This window comes from Mya arenaria, chromosome 6 (assembly GCF_026914265.1).
Source record: "Mya arenaria isolate MELC-2E11 chromosome 6, ASM2691426v1".
Lineage (NCBI taxonomy): Eukaryota > Metazoa > Mollusca > Bivalvia > Myida > Myidae > Mya > Mya arenaria.
Genome location: NC_069127.1, coordinates 26,467,425 through 26,494,849, shown reverse-complemented (window position 1 = coordinate 26,494,849; position 27,425 = coordinate 26,467,425). Strand labels below are relative to the sequence as shown.

At 35.0% G+C, this 27,425-nt stretch overlaps 2 protein-coding genes across 6 annotated transcripts in view; one reads left to right on the top strand and one right to left on the bottom strand.

Moving 5' to 3' along the window:
• LOC128237160 (uncharacterized) overlaps positions 1 to 27,425 on the bottom strand; it is a 36,930-nt gene that overhangs the window by 2,667 nt on the left and 6,838 nt on the right. For 2 of the 4 annotated variants that reach the window (XM_052952449.1, XM_052952450.1), the window contains exon 7: positions 356 to 428. Coding sequence is in view for 2 of the 4 variants with exons in the window: in XM_052952448.1 (XP_052808408.1) it covers positions 356 to 428; positions 2,283 to 2,426 (217 nt within the window). In the remaining 2 variants the exon portion in view is untranslated. Of the gene's footprint in view, positions 1 to 355; positions 429 to 2,282; positions 2,436 to 27,425 lie in introns of those variants that run through there. The other 2 variants (XM_052952448.1, XM_052952447.1) reach the window with 2 other exon arrangements.
• LOC128237157 (uncharacterized) lies at positions 907 to 23,429 on the top strand. Of its 2 annotated transcripts, none has more exons than XM_052952438.1 (2): positions 907 to 1,108; positions 21,734 to 23,429. In XM_052952438.1, the coding sequence occupies exon 2, from the start codon at positions 21,738 to 21,740 to the stop codon at positions 22,980 to 22,982; it is 1,245 nt and encodes a 414-aa protein (XP_052808398.1). In that variant the 5' UTR covers positions 907 to 1,108; positions 21,734 to 21,737; the 3' UTR covers positions 22,983 to 23,429. The 2 variants fall into 2 exon arrangements, with proteins under 2 accessions (XP_052808398.1, XP_052808397.1); XM_052952437.1 differs by lacking the exon at positions 907 to 1,108 and adding an exon at positions 1,261 to 1,320.

Genomic DNA, 27,425 nt, shown 5'->3' with positions numbered 1-27,425 from the left:
CATGGTTCAAAAATACTTTGGGTAACGCAATATACCTGTACAGTTATACATATATTGGCAATTTATAAACGACGTATACCGTTAAAGCTGTTATATTAAGTCTTTTACTGCAATATTCTTACCTCCAATATACTAGTACTTAGCTTACTTAAAAAATAAAATTGAACGCAATATACCTGTACAGTTATACATATATTGGCAATTTATAAACGACGTATACCGTTAAAGCTTTTATATTAAGCCATTTACTGCAATATTCTTACTTCCAATATACAACTACTTAGCTTACTTAAAAAATAAAATCCTCATCAATTGTCCATCAGGTTTTACAATATGTATTATCTCAAAGTCTTACCTGTTCCGCAAATGCGGTGTTGCCAGCGATGGCAGGAATCACATTCCACAGCATGCTGTCGCGGCCTTACTTCCTTAGAACACAATATGCACGGAAAACTCATTACCAAAGACATATATTGGACTAATAAAAACATTTGGAACATAGTCCTTTAATTTATACATTTGAACTTGATTTACTCTATTTTGAGTATATTATTAAAGATGTCACACATACATAGAATGAATATATCTTTTTCACACTTCTTCTGCCTAACACTACTAACCGTGAAATTTTAAAGACACAACGCAACTGATAATGTGAAACGAGAATTATCACCTCATTAATGACAAATATCAAAGTACAACACCCTCAAACACAATACAGGTGTATGATTTAAAACTAGGCCTTTCTGGACCAGGCCTTTCTGGTACTGGGCCTTTTTGACCCGACTCCAATTATTTACATGTAGAGGTCGATATTGGCGAACTGATTTATCAATATAAATATTTGATTTTAGGACCAAATGTCAATAAATTATACATGACCTACTTCTCTCACTATTCGCCCAGATATTTTAGAAAAAAAAACACTATACAACAGCCAATTAAAATCAGCTTGTATTCAAAACAATGATACGAACTATTTACTGCCATTTTTGGCGTGCTTTGGCTGGTAGTTTGATTGGCTGATGTGCCTACTTAGGACGGGTCCTGAGGGGCACCGTCTAAAAATGGCCGAGCAATTCCGAATGACTTCATTATGGCCCTGATAGTATGTGAATCCATTGTTCGTCATTCCATTGTATTATTGCATTTTGTTTGTTAACTCTGTATGTCTGTAATAGGCCATGAGTTTTAATATAAAAGTTTAAAGTTCAAGGTACGTTTTGCGCATGCGCTAGGTTCAAAGGCTAATAATAATATCTTGAACGACGAATAAATGGCGACTTACATTACATTTTCGCCTTTGTACGAAAGGCATGGGTAAGAAATGCGCATGTAATATGAATATCTTTTTTTAATTTCTATTTTTAATTTTCTTGAATCTCGTACCCTGGGTTAGTGTTATATATTCGTCATTTCGCTGACAGAGTAACTTGTGCGAACTCGTGACAGAGGGGTCGGTTTATACGCAGCGATTTGAGAAGTAAAATGGCGCAGCCAATGGAGATATACTGGCCTAGGTCACAAATCTGAACACTTTTGATTTTTTTTATCTTGAAATTTTTTTGTTGTAGAAAGTTCTTTTTTTTTCTTTGGATAATGTGTCAGCATCTCATTCCCGAGTATTTGCCCCCAAAACATATCAATTTGATAAAGGGTATCCAGGGGTCAGTGTTTATTAACACCTCACTGATAATGATCTAAGGAAAGCCGCAAAGTCATAAATACTGCTTCTCTGTACCAAATTTCCAACACATGTTTCTGAGAACAGATTTTTATCAACAAAATACTTGTACTTGTATTTATTCTTGTCTTCACTGTTCAGAACATTTCATTTGATATTGTTTACACTTGAAAATTCAAGTTGAATAATTAATTCCGTTATAATTCATAATAGTTATATAAACTAAGTTGAGAATGAACCTTCTTTTTGTGAGATTTATAAAATAATCATAATAACTAACAAAGTATTGTGTGTCTATAACATAAACATATCATTGTTTGCATTGGATTACAAACAATATGAACATTAACAGATGCTTTTGAACACAGCTAATTCGGATGTTTTAAATTATGTTATGATACTGTCAGAGTTCCTTAACCAAAAACAGAACAGGCACAGAACCGAACAGAACAAATATTTTCGTTTTAAACAGTTCAAACACATGTAGTCAATGAAACAGGTAAAAAATGACCCTTGATCATTTATATAACGTGATTTATGCATAAAAAGTCATGGCGATCGGTATGATAAAGCAAGCCACGAAGTTTTAAATACTCACTGCCCAGCTGGTATTAAATTCCAAGCACATGTTTCTGAGAACCGAGCGAGCAGTACATGGTATTTTAACTTGTTTTTGTCGTTCAGAACATTTAATTTGAATTAGTATACTTGAACTTTTAAGTTGATGTTCAATGTATTGCATTATAATAACATAACAGTTAAGAAAGCATTTGTGGGATGTATTCAATAAGTGTAACTAGAGCTATCACTGAATGCCATGATTATCCCTACACGCCCAAGTGTCGGAATGCCAAATCATTTTAAATTTGACCTTATATATGACAAAGATGTAGACCGGGCACAAGCTATCATCAGTCAGGCTGCTAAAGGTACACCAGTCACTCCTGCCAAACCTTTTTTTTCAAATCCGACCATAAAAATGTAGACTTGACAAAAATGGGACGGACTAACGGACACATACTTAGTTAAGAAGATTGCTGTGACCTTGACCTGGAAGTTAGGGGCATGGGTATTGAGCGCTACACATCCTCATGCTATGGTGGTCACTTCTGCCAAAAATGTCTCCCTACCTCACTTTGTGAAGCAGAAATATAATGAATACATATTGTTTTTCTGTGACCAAAACGTAAAAAAATCAGGTGCATTGGTTATTAAAAAAGGTGCAAACAAAAATTAGCATAACACAAATTGCAGCAAAGTTCTGCATGTTCCATCCTTTATTAAAAACAACAACCGAAAAGAAAACAGTGATTTCATGTTTTAACGTTTAATACTTAAATTTGTGTATGCCATTGGGGGTTTGAAATGCTCTTAACAGGATAATGTATATCCTTTTTGTATGCAAACATGTACCCCCTTTTCATTTTTTGATACATCATTCAGGACAAATTCAATGCTCACATACTGCAATATTGGTCAGAACAAGAAACATCTTGGAATAGGAACACACCGTAAATAGCCCAGCAGGATGGCCTGCTAAGTGGTGATTAATTAATAGACTGGTTCAATTTCATGCTGATTTCATAGACTGATAAGCACTTTTCTCAAAATGAGGAGTTAGGGAGGCAATTTCCCTGGACTGATCTGTTCAGGTTCACGATGTTATTAATTTTATGTACATGATTGTTCATTTTATGGACAGTAAATCATCCCTCAATTCATGCTTTGGAGGGTACAAATATCGAACACTTATACTGTTTGGGGGCTTTCTAAGATACTTTAATCTAAACATGTAATGCTTAAATGTTGACATTAGGATGTAGAAACAGATGAGTGCTTTAAGTTTGAATGGGATTAAAGACAACTTGTTAACAAAATAACATCTAAAACTTGGTTGTTAAAAACCTGCCAAAAGTCAGCCACACATGGGGTCCTACATGATATTTTGATTTATCAGTATTTTCATTTAACACTAAGCTGCCTAGTACCAGTATGCTGTGATTGTGGCAAGCATGAAGTCATTCCCCCGGGTGCCATGTATTTACATTTGAGCATGAAAAACTTTGAATGATAGCAGCACTTGAAATACCGGAGTATCGTGTTCTTTGGAACTCTTAATCGTACATAAACTGATCGTGATCAGAAAAACGCTTTTATAACGGGTGTTCCATGTTTAGGTACTGTTCCGATTTAGGTACTCGCCCAGTACAGTGATTTTCCAGTGGTCAAAAGCCCGTAAGCCCTGCACTGATGAGCTTTCCGGGCTTGCTCAAATTCTTGATTTTATATGAATAGGGCTTTTTAAAAAAAAAAAAAATCAATTTTTTTTCAAAAGAACCATAAATTAACTAATTGCTATGTTTTTGCTTTTTTCCGCAGCATTACTTGAAAACTACTGTATGGAATTTAAATAAACTTCATATAATGGTAAAGCACAATGAGAGGAACTGCAGTGTCCAAGAATCATTAATTTTTCCACTGCATTTTTAATTTCAGGTTGAATTTCTTAATAATATACTGCCATTTTCTATTAGGGCAGCATAAGGGAGTATTAATCACATTCAGTGAAAGCTCTTGTTTCAATTGTGGTGGCCCTTCGTGGTACCTTGGAAATATAGTTTGAACCCCTGTCAATCTTGTTAGTTGAGTGTCTTAAAGTAAATGCAAAAACATTTTGGGCCACTGGACATTAATTGTCTGACCTCTGGGAGGCTAACGCAGGAAAAATGTATCCTATTCTCCGCCGACACCAAAAAGATTGATATTGAAAAGTAGAAAAAAAATAATTTCATTTCCCCGCGAACAATTTTACTATAAAACTCAAGTCAGATCATCTTTTAGGCCAGCATTTTTATATGAATTGATTCACAAACCCGCCTACTGTATTTTCCAAAAAGAACAAAAAAATAAAGTGTCATTTCCGATTTTTTTTATTTTTTTCACGTCGATTCTGATTGTTTTGTCAAAAAAAATATCCTGTAAATAGTTAATAACGGCTAAGTATTCCCCACGACTCGGTAAACATTTCGGAAGCATCGGGCACCTGTCTACATCACATTGGACTGTCTCATGTTTGAAAAGGGGTGTATTTTTGTAGTCATTTCATAAATCATAGTCGAATGAGTTTTAGACATCGTTTGAAGGAAACATTTATTATTTTTATATATATTCAGTAAGTTCCCATTATTCGTATTTGATGAATATATGTAAAATGTTTCGTTCAATAAAAAATTCATGCTTCGCACCCCCACAAAGTTTTGTATTATCCCATTTTCCCACGGTCATTGTTGCAATACATCGATCCGACCTGTCAATCAAACTAATCATTATTGACCAATGAGAAAGCTGCAAATTGTTCACCGAGTCCCGTCCGCCATCTTTACCCACACACACAGCAGCGATAACTGTTTACAACCGGACATTTTAATTTTTATTGAAGTTTTAAGACTTATTTCTGAAAATAGTTAAACGATGCGGATGGGGAATATGTTATGCGGATGAAAGGTATCCGGAGGGACTAAATTGAGGCCGATTTAAACGATTTCCGACCCATAATCCGTCATTGAGAAGTGCAAATGCTGGATAAAAGCCTGTGGACGGCCAAACGAGAAACTGAATGTTAACAGGATAAGCCAGCACGAATATGTCTGCGCGAAGGTTAGTAAATTAAAATTTGGTTTTATCGTAAAACGATCAAAATACAATCATTTCAATTATAATTCTGAATTCTGCAAATGTTTATTTTGTTTACTTCCTTGTGTCCTAAATATTGACCTCCATGATCATGCTAGTTGAAACCTTAAACAGTTTCCATCAGGTTATGAATGTGTCAAGTTTAAACTACTGTTTTATTGTATAATATGTTACTGAGTGACTGGCATTGTGGAGTCTTGTCACACTAATCATGTTTTACAATAAGCACAAGCTGGCGACCAATAGTGTAACGACCAATAGTATCGACCGATAATTATCTTTCCTTGATATTTTTCAAATACGTGTGATTTACAATGCCAGCGACCAATAAGAAAGGCTACAGATCACTAATTCACGTTAACATACTCTGCAATACCCCCGTTCTTTAATGCTTTTCTTGAACACTATTTTTGCCTATGAAACCATGAATAATAACCATTACCACACATTTTTGGTCACAATTCGGTCTCATTATTCGTAGACATCTTCTATGAGTAACTGCTATTTCTGGCAAAATACTGCCCACCCCTATTTCTTAATATTTATGGTTTGATTGTCAAGAAAGAGATTTACTTCAAGTATGTTATAAACTCTTTTTAGATATAAATGTGTTTTAAAATTTATTTCTGGACACTTAACAATGCACATACATTTGACATATACATTTAAACATAAAAACCTAGATGTATCAAAATGCAAAAAGTGTTAAAACAAAGCCAATAAGAGGATGCATGCAAAAAATATAAAAATATAACGACTAAACCTTTAGTTATAACTTTAGGAATAGGAGCGGATCTGACCCCATCAAACTAGGTATAAGTGAGAACTAAATCAAAGTTGAGTATAACGAGTCCTCGGCCGTAATGAAAGCAACACATAGTTGATAGATGAGACTATGCATTAAAAAAAAACTGACCCTGTAAATAATAGAGTTAGAAAAAGTTGAAAATAAAAGCGAATGTGACCCCATAAGACTAGATAAAGGTCAGTACTGTATAGCAATACGAGCATAATGATACCAATTTTGAGGCTCTACCTCGGCCATGATAGAAAAAAAACATAGTTGAAATATGGATGTGCTTTGAAAATTTGAAAAAAACTGACCCTGTAAGTAAAAAAGTTAAAAAAATGGTAAATGAGCGAATGCGACCCCATTAAACTAGGTATAGTAAATACTATATAATAATACGAGAATAATGAGACCAATTTTGAGGCTCTACCTCGGCCGTGTTGTAAGTAACACATAGTTGATATGAGGGTGTGCTCTGAAAATTTGAAAAAAAAAATGACCCATTAAGTAAAAAGGTTAGAAAAAGTTGGTAAAGGAGCGAATTTGACCCCATAAAACTAGGTATAGGTAAGTACTGTATAATAATAATACGAGCATAATGAGACCAATTTTGAGGCTCTACCTCGGCCGTGATGGAAATAACACATAGTTGAAATATGGATGTGCATTGAAAAATTGAAAAACAATGACCATGTAAGTAAAAAGGTTAAAAAAAAAGGTAAATGAGCGAATGCGACCCCATTAAACTAGGTATAGTAAATACTATATAATAATACGAGAATAATGAGACCAATTTTGAGGCTCTACCTCGGCCGTGTTGTAAGTAACACATAGTTGATATGAGGGTGTGCTCTGAAAATTTGAAAAAAAAAAGACCCATTAAGTAAAAAGGTTAGAAAAAGTTGGTTAAGGAGCGAATGTGACCCCATAAAACTAGGTATAGGTAAGTACTGTATTATAATACGAGCATAATGAGACCAATTTTGAGGCTCTACCTCGGCCGTGATGGAAATAACACTTAGTTGAAACATGGATGTGCATTGAAAAATTGAAAAAAATGACCATGCAGTGCTCCAGCTAGCCCGTTTTTCAATGGCGCAGCGCCCGTGCCCCCTTTTTTACCGCCCTGCCCTTTTTTGAGTAGTGCCCTTTTCACAAATACTCTATTAGGGCCAATTATTCCGTTAGTGCCCTTTTTACTATTGAAATTATTATGAAAGAGCAGCAGCCCTTAATCCGCTGTCATAATTTAGACAAATTACGTAATACTTATGATAATAGTGATCCCGCTAGGTGTCACCATGCCCCATTGTCTGCTTAAAATATGCCGTACTGCCCTTTCATTTTCCCATGTGCCTTGTCCAAGTCATATGACAGCTAAGTGTGTATTTGTGTAGTGAGCAGACGACCTGTGTATTCATAATTGGTCATCTTCTAATCCAATAATTAGGAAGAGCCAAATACGGAAACATCGGCAGGAGGCGGGGCTATTTAATGTCAGCCAATCAGAATATACATTGAGAACTCGTTCATTCAATCATGAAAGTTCATAAAATGCGATAGAAAATGTGAAGGGATGGTGAAAAGAGTTGTCAAGCACAAATCTTTAAAAATAATTGTTAATTGTATTGTACTGATGATACTCGCCATTTTAATTAAAAATTGTTGATTTGAAGCAGACGGTCATTGCCGATTTGTAAACATAAGAAAGGTGGCGCTGACACAATCAAATACATCACCTTTTCAGTAAAAGTTTTGAAAGTTAATTTCTAATATATTCATGATGAAAATTTCTTTGTTACCCACAAAAATATGTTGATGTTTTATGTAGCATTTATTTACCATGTCCACGATCTTGTCAAAATTCGCTGAAACCGCCATTTTGTCAGAACATTTTTCGGAGTTATTTTATCAATGCTCTGTTTTATAAGTGATTTTTTAAACCAGGGAAGTGATTTTTATTTTCATTTTATTCTAAAACATCTGCATATTAAACATTATTTTACCACAGACAATTAAATAACAGCCAGGCTGAATGTAACATTCGTACCCAATCGCGATCGTACCAAACTAAGATTCGTCCCCAACATATATCTTTTTTTTGTTTATATTTATTTGATTGCTTCAAATGTTTAACTGTGTTTCTTTTTTTCTTCATTTAACATATTTTTTAGGAGAAATATGTGACATTGCACTAAAGAAGATGCCAAACAAGTACAATCATACTACCACAGACAAAAAGACAAATTTTAATTTTGATATTAAAACACACCCTTCTAATTTTAGAGAAAAAACAACAACACCATTTTGTATAAGTCTGAAAATCATGAAAAATGATTTAAATTGAGTATGTAAACAAAACAAATTCTAGGGGCAGACCCCCCCCCCCCTCCCTAGAATTTAAAATAAAACAACAATAAAAACAACCTTGTGACAGGGATTGACCCCTCCCACCACCACCCCCAATCGCCTCTACACGACTCATGTAGCTTGCCCTTTTCAAAACTCCACCCTGCCCTTTTCAAACCCTGGCTGGAGCACTGCCATGTAAGTAAAAAGGTTAGAAAAGGTTGGTATAGGAGCGAATGTGACCCCATAAAAATGGTATAGGTAAATACTATATAATAATACGAGCATAATGAGACCAATTTTGAGGCTCTACCTCGGCCGTGTTGTAAGTAACACATAGTTGATATGAGGGTGTGCTCTGAAAAAATGTGAGCAAAATGACCCAGTAAGTTAAAAGGTTAGAAAAAGTTGGTAAAGGAGCGAAAGTGACCCCATAAAACTAGCTATAGGTAAGTACTGTATAATAATACGAGCATAATGAGACCAATTTTGAGGTTCTACCTCGGCCGTGATGGAAATAAAACATAGTTGAAATATGGATGTGCATTGAAAATTTGAAAAAATGACCATGTAAGTAAAAAGGTTAGAAAAGGTTGGTAAAGGAGCGAATGTGGCCATATAAAACTAGGTATAGGTAAATTCAATATAATAATACGAGCATAATGAGATCAATTTTGAGGCTCTACCTTGGCCGTGATGGAAATAACACTTAGTTGAAATATGGATGAGCATTAAAAATTTGAAAAAAATGACCCTTTATGTAAAAAGGTTAGAAAAAGTTGGTAACGGAGCGAATGTGACCCCATAAAACTAGGTATAGGTAAATAAAATATGATAATACAAGCATAATGAGACCAATTTTGAGGCTCTACCTCGGCCGTGATGGAAATAACACATAGTTGAAATATGGATGTGCATTGAAAATTTGAAAAGAATGACCATCTAAGTAAAAAGGTTAGAAAAGGTTAGTAAAGGAGCGTGTGTGACCCCATAAAACTAGGTATAGGTAAGTACTGTATGATAATACGAGCATAATGATACCAATTTTTAGGCTCTACCTCGGCCGTGATGAAAATAACACTTAGTTGAAATATGGATTACCGTTGAAAATTTGAAAAAAAACGACCCTATAAGTAAAAAGGTTAGAAAAGGTTGGTATAAGAGTGAATGTGACCCCATAAAAATAGGTATAGGTAAATACTATATAATAATACGAGCATAATGAGACCAATTTTGAGGCTCTACCTCGGCCGTGTTGTAAGTAACACATAGTTGATATGAGGGTGTGCTCTGAAAATTAAACAAAAAATGACCCAGTAAGTAAAAAGGTAAGAGAAAGTTGGTAAAGCAGCGAATGTGACCCCATACAACTAGGTATAGGTAAGTACTGTATAATAATACGAGCATAATGATACCAATTTTGAGGCTCTACCTCGGCCGTGATGGAAATAACACTTAGTTGAAATATGGATTAGCATTGAAAATTTGAAAAAAATGACTCTATAAGTAAAAAGGTTAGAAAGGGTGGTAAAGCAGCAAATGTGACCCCATAAAACTAGGTATAGGTAAGTACTGTATAATAATACGAGCATAATGATACCAATTTTGAGGCTCTACCTCGGCCGTGATGGAAATAACACTTAGTTGAAATATGGATTACCATTGAAAATTTGAAAAAAAAAACGACCCTATAAGTAAAAAGGTTAGAAAAGGTTGGTATAGGAGTGAATGTGACCCCATAAAAATAGGTATAGGTAAATACTATATAATAATACGAGCATAATGAGACCAATTTTGAGGCTCTACCTCGGCCGTGTTGTAAGTAACACATAGTTGATATGAGGGTGTGCTCTGAAAATTAAACAAAAAATGACCCAGTAAGTAAAAAGGTAAGAGAAAGTTGGTAAAGCAGCGAATGTGACCCCATACAACTAGGTATAGGTAAGTACTGTATAATAATACTAGCATAATGAGACCAATTTTGAGGCTCTACCTCGGCCGTGATGGAAATAACACATAGTTGAAATATGGATATGCATTGAAAATTTGAAAAAAATGACCATGTAAGTAAAAAGTTAGAAAAGTTTGGTAAAGGAGCGAATGTGGCCATATAAAACTAGGTATAGGTAAATACAATATAATAATACGAGCATAATGAGATCAATTTTGAGGCTCTACCTTGGCCGAGATGGAAATAACACTTAGTTGAAATATGGATGAGCATTAAAAATTTGAAAAAATGACCCTTTATGTAAAAAGGTTAGAAACAGTTGGTAAAGGAGCGAATGTGACCCCATAAAACTAGGTATAGGTAAATAAAATATGATAATACGAGCATAATGAGACCAATTTTGAGGCTCTACCTCGGCCGTGATGGAAATAACACATAGTTGAAATATGGATGTGCATTTGGAAAGGAATCTAATGGCAGCATTTGTACACAAAATGCAAGTGTATGCATTTAATACAAGATATCACATGCCTGTACGTTAGAGTTTTATTTATCTTTATCTATTTATTTATAGACTTGAATAGCATGTACCGTGTAGGATAAATTGCAAAACTGAGACTGTATTATTTTGTAGACCTCTATTCATTTTTAAAATGCCACTTTTCCTTTTTCAATACAAAACAACAGCATTATAGTTACATATATTTTAATACAAGTATTTTGTATGTTACAGAACAGAACACTCAAAAGAACTGAAGAGAACATTATTACACGGAAATTATACAGTTTTTTTTTTGTAAATTTGCATATAAATATATCAACATTACAACAATATCTTTCAGAGAAAAGCTGGTCCAGGATCCTGCAGACACTGTACGAGGAGTAGAAACACAGACAGAATGTACATGTAAGTGAAACCAACACTCTAACAATGCCTGTGATCTTGTTGTCAGCTCTGTTTTACTGTTTGTGGTAATTTAATGGTGTGAACTCTTTCGGTAAATCAATAGGTGTTGCATTTAAAACAGAGGTATTCCCACACTCTTGAGAAATGGTAGGAGTCAGTCTTAAACATCTTGTCTTAAATGTAAAATTTATTATGCATTTATTTTCAGGGACACCACCTTTGGATATGTTTGCACTTGCCGCTCAGAATGTTTCCCTAAAAGAACAGTTGTCACAAAAAGAAGTCCAAGTTGAAAAATTACGGTTTGCACTTTCATCAAAGTGTTGTGAAATTCAGATTTTAAAGCAACTGGTGGGAATATAAACAAACTTTAAATGTCGATATAGTTCTGCTCAAAGAAGCAAGAGTTAAACTTTTTAAATATTATACAGGAATCATATGATTTTATTTCTGCTTCTTTGATATAATTGAATAACTGTTAGTTTATTCATGTTTGGAATAAAGCGTTGTAAAGTGAATTGTGTGTTTGTAGTTCATTTATTTAATTAAATTTAAAATTTGTAAACTTGGTCTGTGTATCTATCTGGCAAAGGACAGGTTTCCTTTTCCGACTGCTACTATGACTTGGTTCACTGGAACTGGCTTGATCTTTGATCCCTTTGGCACATTCCATTGTTGGGGAATACTTGTGTAACTTTGTTGATCAGGAACATGGGTGAAGTTGTGCAACTTGAGTTCCTGAAGTGATTTGATTTAGCCAACCACGTGTGAACAATGACCGCTCAAACTATAAAAAAAAACGAAAACAGAGATTGTTGACAGAAGTTATCAAAACAAAAGCATGATATCATGCTGGGAAATTGGCATGTGTTTATCCCACACTGACCCGTGAAGTATCATTTGACTTTCCAGATGTTAATTGTCTAAAACGAGCCAGTAACTAGAAATATGAAAACCAATAAATTGAAATACAGCATACAAGTATATTACTTCTTCCTCTACTCGACGACTTGCAATTTTTTTCCGCATTCCGTATCACGGCATGAAATGTAAAAGACATGGCGATGCAAAATTGCTTATATTACACAATGTATATTGAAGAATAAACCTACTAGTATAATAAAATTAAAATTAAATACAATTGGAAATCCACATACCCTGCCTTTCATGAGCAATACGTATATCGTATGGAATCCCATATGGAATCTCGCGGTTACATGGCACATACTTTCCTCTTCCAAAACTTGTATGTCACTAATGCCACAAGAAGCATATGTTGACAAAACCTTTATCCTCCCCCTTCATCAACAATCCAACTGCCTTGACCGATCCCCGCCCCCTCCCCTAATCGTACTACCACCAGCCTCCCCGCCCCCTGGCAACACAGGACCACACCACCACCATACTTGCATTCACAATAAAATAAGATATTGCACAGTTGTTTGGACCAATCACAATCCTACTCCCAAACATTTGTCATATCATTCCTTGTTTTAACCATACTCGAGTCTGGCTCAAGACACGTGTGACTGATGGACTTCATATGCACTGTTTGTTCACAGTTGTTGTTGTTTTACTTTTAATATTTCTGATGTTAATCATGTTCATATTGCTGAAAATATCTGGTGATGATATTTAGGATTCATATTTCTTGTTGTGGTGTTGATACTGCTGATTTATATTTCTGGTGGTGGTATTGAAAATGCTTATCAATATTTATGATAGTGGTGTTGCTATAATTGCTAGTGCTGAAGATTTCTGGTGGTAATGTTGATTATAGTTGTTAATATATTCTGGAAGTTTTCTTGATAATGCTGAATAATATTTCTGGTGGTGGTTTTGTTAATGCTGAATAATATTTCTAGGGCTGGTGTTGATAATGCTGTTTAATAGATCTAATAGTGGTGTTGACACTGCTATTTAATATTTCTGATAGTTTTGCTAATAATAATTAACATTTCACGTGGTGGGGTTGCTTATGGTGATTTTTTTTCTCGTGATGGGTTGCTTATAGTTTTTAATTTGTCTAGTAGTGGTGTTGATAATACTGGCTTATATTTTCAGGGATGATAAAATTCCGGATTAATCCGGAATTCCGGATTTAAGGCCTCACGGATCGATTTTGAGATATATGTAAATCCGTTGAGTTTTTTTCTAGGGAGGGAGGGGTACAGGGAGCGATTCGAGCTCAGTTCGAACAATATGGGTACGAAAGGTGAGTTTTCCGGAAGTGTAAAGCCGGAAATTAGCGAACCTATTTACGTCTTGCCAATCGAGCTATATGATTGGTTAAGATAGCATCGGGTGATTACGGAAATTACTGATCGGACTAGAAGACAGTATCCGGATGGTACGTATCCGGATATGACAGACGACGAAGACGAATAAACCAGTATTGGAAAAACACGACCACCACCAATTTCTAAAAACATCGATTCGTCGATTTAAAGGTATATTTGCTATTTATTTTTATGAGAATTTCCCGAAACGTTTCTTTTAAAGTTAATAGAATGTGTTAAAACTGAAAATGTCGTTTGCGCAAGTAGCAATATTTCGGACATCCCGATTCGGATTTTGTTAAAATAAACGATTTTTATTTAACAAATTTTATTTGGCCGATTGAAGTTTACGATTTAAACCGTTTCTTTATAGTTCTCATAATGTTTAAAGCATTGTTCCAATAAGAAGTGACTGTTGACCATAATGGAAGGTACACATTAAAATTGGGTTGGTTAAAATTTAAAGAAAATATGAATTAATATTTTGTAGTAGTAATATATATTAAGTAGGAGCAGTCAGTTTATTTTCTATTTGAGACAGTTCAACAAATCTTCTTGAGGACCCAGTTTGAGTGAGATTTAATTTCTATAGTTGTAATTTGTATTTCCAGGTATGCTGATGGTTCCAAAAGTCAGGGATGAACAGACACCTCAGCCAGTGCATCCGGTTGTTCCTGTCAACGACCGACAATTCAATGCAGAAGCCATGATTCTTGGATTTATGGCTAAACATGACCTCCCATACTCGCTGGCACCACATGTAGTGAGTCTTACTTAAGACACTTGCCAAAGATCTATACAAAAGCTCTCAGCGAATTAAAACTTCAAAGGTGTACAGCTTTATATAAGATGACTTACGGAGTGGCAAGCCATTTCAATGATGAACTTGTGGAGGAGTTACGTGAAACTCAGTTTTGTTTGAACTTAGACGAGTCAACAAACACAAACAATGAGAAAACTGCTGCAGCTATTTTTGTGCTATAGAGAAAGAAATAGTGTTGAGACATTGGTCCTCCTTAAAAATCACAAGGGCTGATTCTGAATCAATTTTCAAGGAATTTGAAAGCCTGTTTGAGAGACTTAAAATGCTGTGGAACAAACTAGTTTGTGTGCTACTGGACACCTGTAACAACATGAGGGGAAAAATCTGGCTTGGAGACCAGAATACGTCAACTTGTCCCTCACCTCATAGACTTTGATGGTGACACAGCCCACCATGTCCACAACGGTTACCCTGCCAAAGCATTTACAGTCCCATTTGGATATTACTTGGAATAGTATATATAATAATTAATTATAATATTTTATTTTCATCAAATGTGCAGATAATGGAATAAATACTCTTATGATATATAAAAATTGAATACATAACACTTTTACAATAAACATTTGCAAGCTTGATAATTGATATGTTGTTCATTATTATTTATCAAATATCCCACAGTGTACACTATTCATACACATGCATTTGATCATAGCCAGTTGAGTTTTATGGGAAGTGGACAACTGAACCAAAATGTCTTATGCCTGTGACTTCAGGTAAAAAAGTAAATTTAACTTTGTTCAAAGACAAAAATGTTAAACTTTACTGCTCAGATTCCTGATAATTGTTCTGATTGCGGAAGTCTCCTGTTGGATATAATTATATCTACCAAACCGAAAGGTGTACTCCTTGAACACTATTCTAAGGCAAAAAAGGGTATTAGAAACCCTGAAATACTGAACGCTTCGGGGGGCTTCGCCCCCCTTGTCCCCCCACCAGGGCTTTGCCCTGGACCCATCGGGGGCCTTTAGCGGCCCCCTGAACCCCACGCAGACATTTTCAGGATTGGCAACTTGGCCCTGTTATCATCCCTGATATTTATGGTGGTCGTGATGAAAATGTTTATTATCCCCCGCCGAAGATTTCGGAAGGGGGATATTGTTTTGGCGTTGTCCGTCCGTCATTCCGTCCGTCCGTCCGTCCGGTACCATATCTTGGTAGGCATTGATCAGAAAATGTTCAAACTTGGTCAGAATGTTCCCCTTGTCCATATCACGACCACTTTTAAAAGTGGGTCACATGGGGTCAAAAACTAGGTCACTAGGTCAAATCTTTGGAACATACTTGAGGCATTATGCATGGTCAAATATTCATGAAACTTTATCAGAATGTTTTTCTTGATGAACTATTGGCCGTTAATAAAACTGGGTCACATATTATCGAAAATTAGGTCATTAGGTCAAATCTTAGAAAAATCCTGTCCAGAACCATATCATGGTAATGATTGGTCAAGTTATTTTCATAATTGGTCATGATGTTTCCCTTGAAGAAATATGGACCACTTAAAAAAGTGGGTCACATGGGGTCAAAAACTAGGTCAGTGGGTCAAATCTTAGAAAATTCTTTGGAACATACTAGAGACATTATACATGGTCAAATATTCATGAAACTTAATCAGAATGTTTTCCATGATGAACTCTTGGTCGTTAATAAAAGTGGGTCACATATGATCAAAAATAAGGTCACTTGGTCAAACCTTAGAAAAAAATCTTGTCCGGAACCTTATTATGGTAATGATTGGTCAAGTTATGTTCAAAATTGGTCATGATGTAAACCTTGATGAGATATGGACCACTTAAAAAAGTGGGTCACATGGGGTCAAAATCTAGGTCAGAAGGTCAAATCTAAGAAAAATCTTTGGAACATACAAGAGGCATTATACATGGTCAAATATTCATAAAACTAAATCAGAATGTTTTCCTTGATGAACTTTTTGACTAATTAAAAACTGGGTCACATATGATCGAAAATTAGGTCACAAGGTCAAATCTTAAAAAGATTTGTCCGGAATGGAAATGATTAGTTGGATTATGTTCAAACTTGGTCATGATGTACCCCTTAATTAAATTTTGACCGGTTGTAAAAGTGGGGCATATGGGGTCAAAAATTAGGTCACTAGGTCAAATTTTAGAAAAATCTTTGAAACACATTAGAGGTCTTATATTCATGAAACTTGATCAGAATGTTTTCCTTGATGATCTCTTGGACATGTTTAAAACTGGGCCACATGTGATAAGAAATTAGGTCACTAGGTCAAATCTTTCAACAATCTTGTCCGAAACTAATTTATGGTGGTGATTGGTCTGATTAAGTTCAAACATGGTCAGAATGTTCTCTTAGGTTAAATTTCGACTTTTTGAAAGTGGGTCATATTGGACAAAAACTAGGTCACTAGGTCATATATTACAGAAATCTTGGGAACACTCTAGAGGCAATACATCTGCTCTAGTTTCCACGAAACTGAATCAGAATGCCTTGATGAAATCATTGGAATAGTTTGAAACTAGTAGGTCATGTGGGGTCCAAAATGATGTCACTGAGTCAAAACTTCAAAAAAAAACTTGTGGACACTCTAGAGGCTATATGTTTTGCATATATCTGGACCAATCTTCACAAAACTTGATCAGAATGTTGATTTGTTGAAATCTTAGATTAGTTTGGAACTGGGTAACATGGAGCCATAAACTAGTTTTTTTGGTCAATTCTAAATGTTACAGTATATACAACATTTTTTTTTATCTCAAACAGTTGCAATCAAACTCAAACTCATATTAATCCAACAATTGATTACCATTCCTTGACTTGGCCTAATCAGGCGGGGGATATCAATTCAACAAATTTGCTTGTTTATATGACATGTAGTTGTGATACTGATGGCAATTTATGAACATATTAATCTCTATTATGAACACCACCACTTAAGTATCGTGACTCGACAGAGCTAGCAATTGAGGTCTGCTGTAGCTGAAAGTTCGAAAGTGGAATAAAATAAGCGTAATGAATCAAGTGGAATGGATTAAGCGGTATGGAACAAGCAGAAAAAAACAAGCGCCATGAAACAAGTGCCATGGAACAAGCGGGATGAGAGAAACACAACGGTACAAACGGAATGAAAGTCTTTGCACATACGAGGACTTTCAATTTTCTCAAAAGCGTTTAAAATTGGCAAATGCGATGTAACAACAAACAGTTTAGCATAAAGGCACGGTTTTCAGACATTTCGAAAATGAAAAAAAAACAGTATCAACATAATCATTACGGGGGTTGGAATAATCAATATTGACCCTTCTGCCCTTCCATGTTATAGCCTGTTGCATGAACTCAGAGATGAAAAAGAATAGATTTACAAGATCTGTAAATGACCTACTACTTGTCAATTGGGCGTACTACACTACAGATGTATATTTTATAATAAGTGTTTTCTTTATATATCTTAAATGAGCGAATCAGAACCACAATGACCATCTGGTTCACTATTTTATTCAATATATGTCAGTTAAAAATATGTCATCAATAGTACACAAAACAAGATTGTTGAATGGACAGTTTGAAACATATTGACCAAAAAAAAATGCATACTGAAAACGGAATTTCAACAAACCCGTTATAACATCATCCTCGGTAATAACATATTCCTTTGTAGAATGGGCTTAACTGCTAACAAAAAGTATTGTAAATGTTTCGCGTTGTAAAATATTATACCTCAACACTTAATAATAATGAAATTTAGAAGCGTTTTTTAAAAGTCTGTTTCAAAGAATGTTACCTACGGCGGGCGGGCGGCGTCCAGTTTGTTGTCCGCTTAATAAGTTTAGAAGCTTAGTCCAATTCTTGCCAAATTTTGTCAGAATGTGTATTGGCATATATTCGACAGGTTTGATAACAGCAATGTTATTTTTAAGAATTTATCTAAAACTGGTCTTATCCGCTCAATAACTTCAGTAGACTTTGTCAAATCACCACTAAATTTGGTCAAAATGTGTATTGGTATAATATCTCAGACGAATTCGCTAACCAGCCACATCCCTGTTGTCACTTGAGAGTAATCGCCCTTTAATGGTATATATATATACATACATATATATATATATATATATATATATATATATATATATATATATATATATATATATATATATATATATATATATATATATATATATATATATATATATATATATATATATATATATATCGTTTGCGATCAAAAACGTTTGAAGCCGTTGTCCCTATATCACCAAATTTAGTCAAAAAACGTATTGTCATAATTTCTGGGACAAGTTCTATTACCAGCCATAACGCTCAAGTCACTCGAGAGTAATCGCGCTTAAATTATAGAAATAACCTCAAATCGGTCTTGTCCTATCTTTTACTTTAGAAACCTTTGGTTTATCATCACCAATTTGGAAAGAATCTGATTTTGATAGTTTTTGCCATTTGATTATAGAATTACTTCAAATTGGTCTTACTCAATATCTCTAGACGCCTCTGTCCAATTTTTACCCAATTTGGTCGGACTGTGTAAGGGAATAATATCTTGGGCAAGTTCGTCAATCATACATATCGCTTGAGGCACTCTTGTTCGATCCGTTACTCAAGAAGATTGTTTCCAATCATTACCAAATTTAGTCAGAATGTGTGTGGGTAGAATATATTGGTCAGGTTCGATGACTAGCCATTCCACCTACGTCACTACAGAGTTCTGACCATTAAAATGGCCAAAAGTGTATTTAGGCCACCTCTTATATATTTTTGGTTTACAAAACCGGGGACCGTATTTTTTGGTAAAACTGAAAAAATCTCATTTTTGCCGTTTTGTTTTATTTCTAGCTCTACTGGCCACAGGCCAGAAGAGTTTATGCGATGGCTATGTGTATGTCGTATGTGCGTGAGTGCGTCTGTAAACAATTGCTTGTGAACACGATACAGTCTTCAGTTTTGATGGTATCTCGATGAAACAGTATTTAGTATGTACAGTATTTAGATATCCATCAGAGCTAGGTTCCTTTCGAAAACCAGCCAGATCTGCCCATGCATGCCTAGATTATGGCCTTTGAAAATATAAAAAATGCTATTTTTAGCCAAGGCATGTATAGTCAAGATTAAAGATAGACAACTTGTTTTCTTTTGGTTGTGCAGTTGGCTTTATGTTTTACTCTCCCTTGCCCTTGTTGAACGAGATCAAAATTACAGTTTAAAGGGGTTTGTTGATTTTTAGCTCTATTGGCCAAAGGCCATTTGTGCATCCACCTAAACACAATTGCTTGTGAATGTTTGTTCAAATTATGTCCCTGGGGTCATTACTGGCCACGCCCCCGGTTCACAGGTTTGGTATACTGTAATTAGGAAATGTTTGATAGTCTTTTTGTCTGAAACCGCTAGGAAGACCCTTGCTGTTTTGAATAAGGCATAATTTAGTGGTCCTCTATTATGGTTGCCCCGGGGGTCACAAGTTTCATGGAGAATTATTTAAGATTGTTTTTTTCAAAATCTTCTTTTTTCAAACCACAACGCTCATACCTTTCATATTTGTTTTGGAGCATGATATGATGACCGTCTAGCAAAACAGTTTAAATTATGCCCCTGAGGCCAAAGTTGGCCCCACTTCTCGACATATAGGGGTTACTTTTGTCAGAGCGGCGGTGGCGTCAGCGTCCCGTTTCACTTGTCCGGGGCATATCTCGTAAACTATTAGTGGTATCAACTTGAAATTTCATATGTAGATAGATCTTATTGAGGGCGAGTGCAATGCCCAAGAACTGTTACTCTTGTTTCCATATTTTTAGAGTTATTGCCTTTTTTTAATTTTCATGCGAAAAGTTTTGTCCGGGGCATATCTTGTAGAATATAAGAGTTATCAACTTGAAACTTCATATGTAGATAGATCTCATGAAGAGCAAGTGCAGTGCACAATAACAGTTACATTTGCTTTCTTAGTTTTAGAGTAATTGCACTTTGTTAATTTGCATGCTTAAAGTTTTGTCCGGGGCATATCTTGAAGAATATAAGAGGTATCAACTTGAAACTTCATAGCTAGATAGGTCTCATTAAGGTCAAGTGCAGTGCACAAGACTCGTAACTCTTGCATCTATATGTTCAGAGTTATTGCCCTTTGTTAATTTTCAAGCTTAAATTTTTAAACTATAAGAGTTATCAACTTAAGGTAGATAGATCTCATTGAGGGCAAGTGCAGTGTATTGCCTGATGCCAGTTTTTTTGTGAAATATGACAAATAAGGCAGAGTACACTGCTTTTGAAGATAAAAAATAACAATAACCCATAGTGCTTCTTTATTTCGATTTATTTTCTAAATTTATGTCAGAGGTTTATTCCAGATACAAAAGAAGCTGAATATTCAGCAGTATTTGATCATTGACTTAAGAAAAAGTAGGTACCTCAAAGTTTAGCTGTTAGCTTTCATGTGCTACATGTATATTTGTATGACTCAAGTTGAAAGTTAAATGGCAACATCATTGTCTATACATTATAATATTGAGACATTGCAGCCATTGTGTTACATAGAAAACAAAACATACTTAAGCATTTATTCATTTTCAAATGTCATTTATATGTGTTTTTGAACATGACTTTTCAGTTTGTTGACATTTTGATCATTGGATTTCGTATTTTGCCACAATCACTTTGATAAATACATGAATTGTTAAAAATGAATAACTTGTCTGGATTCCTTTTTTCCACCACCCATCCGACATTTTAAAAAAATCCGTTTGCCAATTAATAAAAAGATGGCCTTACCAAAAAAGTTCAAATTATGTACCCTGGGTTAAAATTAGGCTAACCCTGGAGGTCCGAGGATTTCTTTATACTAATATAGATACTTGACCATTGATATTTGGTATAGCCTCATGAAGTGCCTCAGATAATACCTAATCCAAAGCACCATGCAATTACTTCCCTACTAGTAATCAATGACTTCCTTGTCAACCACTTACTTACTAAGAAACCAAACAGTATCCTACCAACCAATTCATTCCTTAGCAAACACTTTTTTCCTTAGAAACCAATGACCTTTTTAGCATTCAATGACTTCCTTAGTAACCACTTACTTCTTTAGCAACTGGTGACATCTATAGTAACCTATGCCTTCTTGATCATCCACATACTTTCTTAGCCTTAGCATTTACGTACATCCTTAACAAGCAATTACTTCCTTAGCAACCAATGGCTTTCTTATCAACCAATGTCTTCCTTAGAAACCGCTTACTTTTATAGCAACCACTGATTTCCTTATTTCAGGTTGATGATCGAAAAACAAGAAAGAAGAGAACTGTTGCCTGCTGCCATTACCATATACACACGGAAACGTTTTATAGCTCGTGTCTATCTTTTTATCGCTTTTGCGTGTCGTTTTATTGTTGCTCAAGGGGACAGAGAACAATTTAGCAACTACACAAATGCAAAAGGGAGCTGTCACAATCGCAGTGGTCTTATTACACAGGAAATGCTTACATTCAGTGGATTAATCAACATTACATGTGAACTTGGTCTAAACGACGATGTGTTAAAGGACGGGAATTCTGTATGGGTAAAAGGGCGGGCGCAAAAAGGACCCTATCTAACTCTCTATACTTGCATGAGGTTTAAAAACCAGGATAAAAACAGTTTTGCAGGAAACATGACATTCTATTCTAACATCCTTTACGAATGTAGCTTGTTCTGTGATCAGGTTTTACACTCGATTGGATATCTTGGGATTTACAATGATTCATGTATATGCATGTATGATTCATTCAGATTTCCACATACACCGGAATGTTTAGGAAATGATTTTACGGATATACACAAGGGGATAATCGTTTTCAGACTGATTGGAAACATGCAGTTTGATGTCCAATCAAAATCAGCAAATTTCAACTGCCTTGGGGCTTCTTTTCAGGATAGTGGAACAACATCGTACTATAACACTAAATGTGCGTCTATGTTATATAGCATATGCACACAACGTGTTGATAGTGATCTTAGTAACGAATGTGTACCAAGGCATGAAGAATTTTGTTTTAACGAAGAAAACAATACATTCCTTGAGCATTACCGGAAATGCTGGCTGAAGAATGGAACCCTTATCCCGTTTAATTCAGGAATACCAAAATATATAAATTCTTCAGTAATGCTAGGCAGTTTCCGAACTTTCAGAGCTATTGAAGATGATGGCGAAAACAAGAATAATGTTTCCTGGTCATGTTTATCAATCACAAGAAACAATGGAACCATTTATATGGAGACAGAAAATTGTTCAAATGAAAATGAATTCATATGTATGGATGATATACAAGGATCTGAGACAAAGGATGGTGGAAAACCAAATACTGACACACTTAGTTACGGTTTGATAAGTGCAGTTGCTATTTGTGGGGTATTAATTGTGCTATGTATCTTGCTGATACTGCTGAAGATAACGAAAGTACATAAAAACACATGTTTTTCATATAAACCCGCCTCTAGGTCTGATGATAATATCTCATCACGTTCTACGGAATTAGAATAGGCAAAATAATACAATCATTGACAAGCATTGGAAAACACGGCACGACAAAGATTATGATACTTACGATTACTGGATTCGCCAAAGTTCAAAGAAGACAGGAAAATCATATTTGGGAAATGGCATGATTTTTAAAATGTTCATTATATTTTTGTTTAGACATTTTAATTAATATGTACGATAAACAATCTGTTCATGGTGTAAACATGTAAACAAAAGATATATTATATTTTTGTGTTAAATGTATTTAAGAGCAATTTCAAGTCGTGTAGTAGAGCCTTTAATTTGATAAAACTATTCTTTCTAGATGTAAACATTTAACACAAAAATATAATATATAACATGATTTTCTGCTTATATTATTATTTTATGAATATACTTATATGAAGGTATATATGGAAGCCACTGCTTCAGAATCAGGAATTTGGAAAATAAAATGCTCTTACAGAACTATAGTTTCCATAGATTAGATGGGTAATGTAAACTGATTTATTTGTTTTTAATGGGTGAACGATAGAGGCGAGTTTTAAGATTTTACACCTATGCAACACAGAGCTACCTTGCATATCAAATTGAGTGATGAGGACATCGGTCATTGAAGGTCTGGGGCCTGGGCCTTTCATTAGCCAATGCCACGTCATCTATAATGTTATGTCATACTTCAAGTAACAATAATGAGTCGGCCTAACTACTTGTCCTTACGATTAGATGACACATTGACACATAGGATACCGTAATCATACAGTAGTACAATGAAATCAATTTTGATCCATACTTTTGTTTTCCAAAGTATTACGAATCTCTGACCCATATGGTGAGAACAACAACTGCAGCATTTTCTTTTACATATTGTTTTTAACATTTACAAGCTCATCGAATCGTAATATACACACTCATACATTAGCTTATGTAATAGACGTAAGAGAAGAATATGTAGCCTTCTTTGATAACAGGTTTATCAAAAAGTAGTCTGTTATACTTTTTTTCTGTGATGTTGTTAATAGACGGGCGGCATCCCACTCAAATAAATTTTGAACTCGTAAGCTCCTGTGACTATATCGTCTTTGTCCTCCGTCACCATTTGCCTCAATGTATCAAAATTAATGTCTAAACTGTTTCAGTAGTATAGTGATAAGTTGCGCACTTTACAAAGTACGTCTTTTCGCATGAGATGGCTCCACTGACCATACATGTAAATGGTTGTTTGGAGTAGAATTTCTGATGTACTGAGGAGAAGGCGCTCCCTTGGAGGACGAGGTGGCACTACTTAAGGAAGAGAAGACGCAGGAGGAGAAGGAGGAGGTGGAGAGAAGGATATCGAGGAGAAGTGGGGAGGAGGAGGATAAGGAGTGGGGAGGAGGAGGATAAGGAGTAAGGAAGAGGTGGTGGATGAGTAAGAGAGAATGCTAGCGAGGAGGAGGAGGAGTTTAGGGAAGGATTAGAAGTAGAATTAGGGAGGAGGAGGAGAAATAGCACCTGATGGACAATGAGCCACCCTCTTTCACCAAACACGCATACGTCTTGAACTCTGTCCTACGTATTGAGAAATGACATGAGCTGGTTTATCATTTTTACCACGCCATTGTCTTATTTATTGATGTGTCAGCATTAATCAAAGTTAAAGTCATTGTATGTTATCAATAAATGATGATATACTGTAAGAATACAAGTATTACTCACAGAGTATACACTTTTAGGAAATACATGTAAGAGATTAATGAATCTACTTCACCTCATAGATTCAAAGGTTCTAGCCCGCGGTCGTAAAGCCGAAACCTTACGGTTTCAAGGCTGATACCGTCCCTCAGCAGGGACCCCATGTGCCGTGGATGCAACACAGATTCCTTCTCATCAGGAGGACAGGACGGGTTTAAACGTACACGGGTTGCATTTCGTGACATACCCGTCCTCGCCTTAGAAAAGTACTCACACGTATGCACATAGTGGGGCGAACCTCTCTTTGATAGCAGACACTTACCAGAACTACCCAGGACTGAGTCTCCATCGTCGACGGCAATTGGATGCCACATACAGATGCATGTACAGATTCTGAAAAAATATCCTTAAGCAGCACATGCTTACCAAATGGATAGTGTAGCATTGTTGGTAACACTACAGGCTTAATCCTATCGGACATTGATATGCCTTTTTAAAATAACATTATACATCATGGTCAGGTTTACCTAAATGTTCCATTCTCTTTCGGCATTATAAGTAGATTCATTCATTCCCCTATAGTATAAAAGTAGTTTAAGTGACCAAATATCATTGCTCACATTACAAAATCTGTCCCTGTTAAAATCATATTTCTCGTGTCAGTGTTTATACTTAGATACAACGCCTATTAGGCGAGAAAGGAGGTCACGTGTGAGCCATGTGCCCCCCGTTTTGATGATTGCCTTGTTTTAATTTACATTTTGATCTCTTTTTGTTGGATATGCTAGGAGAAAGCATGATACCTCACTATAAAAACTGAATAATAAATGCTACTACCAATAAAATGTATTTGATTTTACATACATGAAGATGTTTTGCTAACTTTATTTTAATCCAATGTTCGATAAATTCCGGTCAAACTTCATTTGGTGTGTGTAACCATCTTAAATAAAAAATCTAAAGTCACAAGTGTCCTTGTATTGTAAGTTATAGTTGTTTAACCAAAGCTATGCAATTTTGTTTTTAATATTTTACGGCTGTTTTTTTTTTACATAAATCTTTGTTTGTGAAATTCAAAATTATCTCATAAAGTGTATTTAAGACAAGGGTGTTCATTTTAATACATTCTATTCTGTAAGCATAGTAACAAAATTAAAATTAAGGCACGAAAAGAAAGGCCCAGCTTTTTTTTTGCCTTATGTAAGATTTATAAGTTGAGCAAGCCTGATCCAGTCATATTTTAGACATGTACAACTATCATAACTTGCAAAAGTATATAGAATATAACTGTTGTGTTTGATCATACAAACACTGTACTAAAGGTACTCCGCGAGTTCCTTCTTTAAGTGTTTTGGGTACGGATGTTTGAAAACATTGATCGCAAAACGTAGGGGTCTGGTATGTTTCCGGCCACATAATGGTTTTAATAAACTTGCTGAATTGAAATTTAATATAGCTTTTAATTGCAATGTTAAAAGAGAGTTTCCAATGTATAATCTACTGTTTCACAATATTTAACTGCATATTATTTGCAATAACAAGCTATCCCGGTAATCTCCAAAACGGGAAACACAGGGACCTTCCATTTTGTTTTTATTACCATAGATGCGGCACAAACTTATTTTTTTCTTCTATTTTGATAATTATTAATACTAAAGATCTAGCTGATGTTATCGTTTGAATCATGTTTTCGGAATAAAACTGCGTTATTTACAATATTGTTTCAATTGATTAGTGAGTGATTCGATACCTTGATTTCTTAATCTTGGGATTCCTCCAATTACGATGTGATAAATATTTCGTTTTACACTTCCTAATAATAAAAAGCAAAACATTGACTTTTTTCATTCGTTCAGTTGCAAGATGCCAAATGTAATAAGTAAAGAGGTATCATTTTTGTGGTGCAAGTTCCACGTTAGGTTAACATGGTCTTTAAGTGTTTAAACATCTTAGCATTTGATCACAGAAAATGCACGGTAATATTTCTAAAAACACAGACATCAAAACACAATATTGCTTACAATGAAACGCTATGTTTTATTTTAAAGCATACAACATTTAATGTGCTAGTGTTCAAATCATTGTGTAAATGTATACCGTTTTGCACAGGTAAAATGAAAAAGTACAAAAAACGCATAAAATTACTTCAGACTCAAGTTCTTAAATGTGTATGGATAAAGTCCTTTAGGATGACAATGAATGCTTAACATTGGACCTAGGCCAAAAATGATAGTCAAAAGTAAAATAAAGCTTAACACAAACCTGGTTTAAAATATTTGGTGAAAGCATAATCAAATGATTTTTGACTTTCTCACGTGTTTTTTTACGAAATGTTATTGGACAGCATATTCGTTTTCAGTAAATTACAGTAACTATTTTTTTTATCAGTTACTGCGTTCAGAAACCATAACGGTAGGCCTACTTTATCCACCTTTTTGTTCGCCTACTTTATTGGGTTTTTTTGTGTGTTTTTTTTTTCAACTTCTCTTGCTTACCTAGGCGAGTTCAATCTTTTTTTTACACTTTTTAATTTCATCTCATGATTCTTGATTTATAACAACTTGAATTAAACCATAAAAATCAGAAGCACATTCTTTCGATTGCAAAACATACCGTGGGACTTTAAAAGTCTTGATAAGACACCAAGGTGTTATGCTGTAAACTAATAATATCGTAAACAATGCCATCATTGTGTTATTAAGCACACTGGTTGATAAAACAAAGTCATGTGCTGTCGGTTACTTTAGTAATCATTGTAGTTTCAAGTTAAAACGAACATCAAATTGTAGC

What these genes read in the sequence shown, in the direction of transcription:
- LOC128237157 (XM_052952437.1), top strand. Translation starts at nt 1,277, where the DNA reads ATGGCGACTTACATTACATTTTCGCCTTTGTACGAAAGGCATGG. An exon ending in CCTTTGTACGAAAGGCATGG is followed by an intron (nt 1,321 to 21,733) that starts GTAAGAAATGCG and finishes TCCTTATTTCAG; the next exon opens with GTTGATGATCGAAAAACAAG.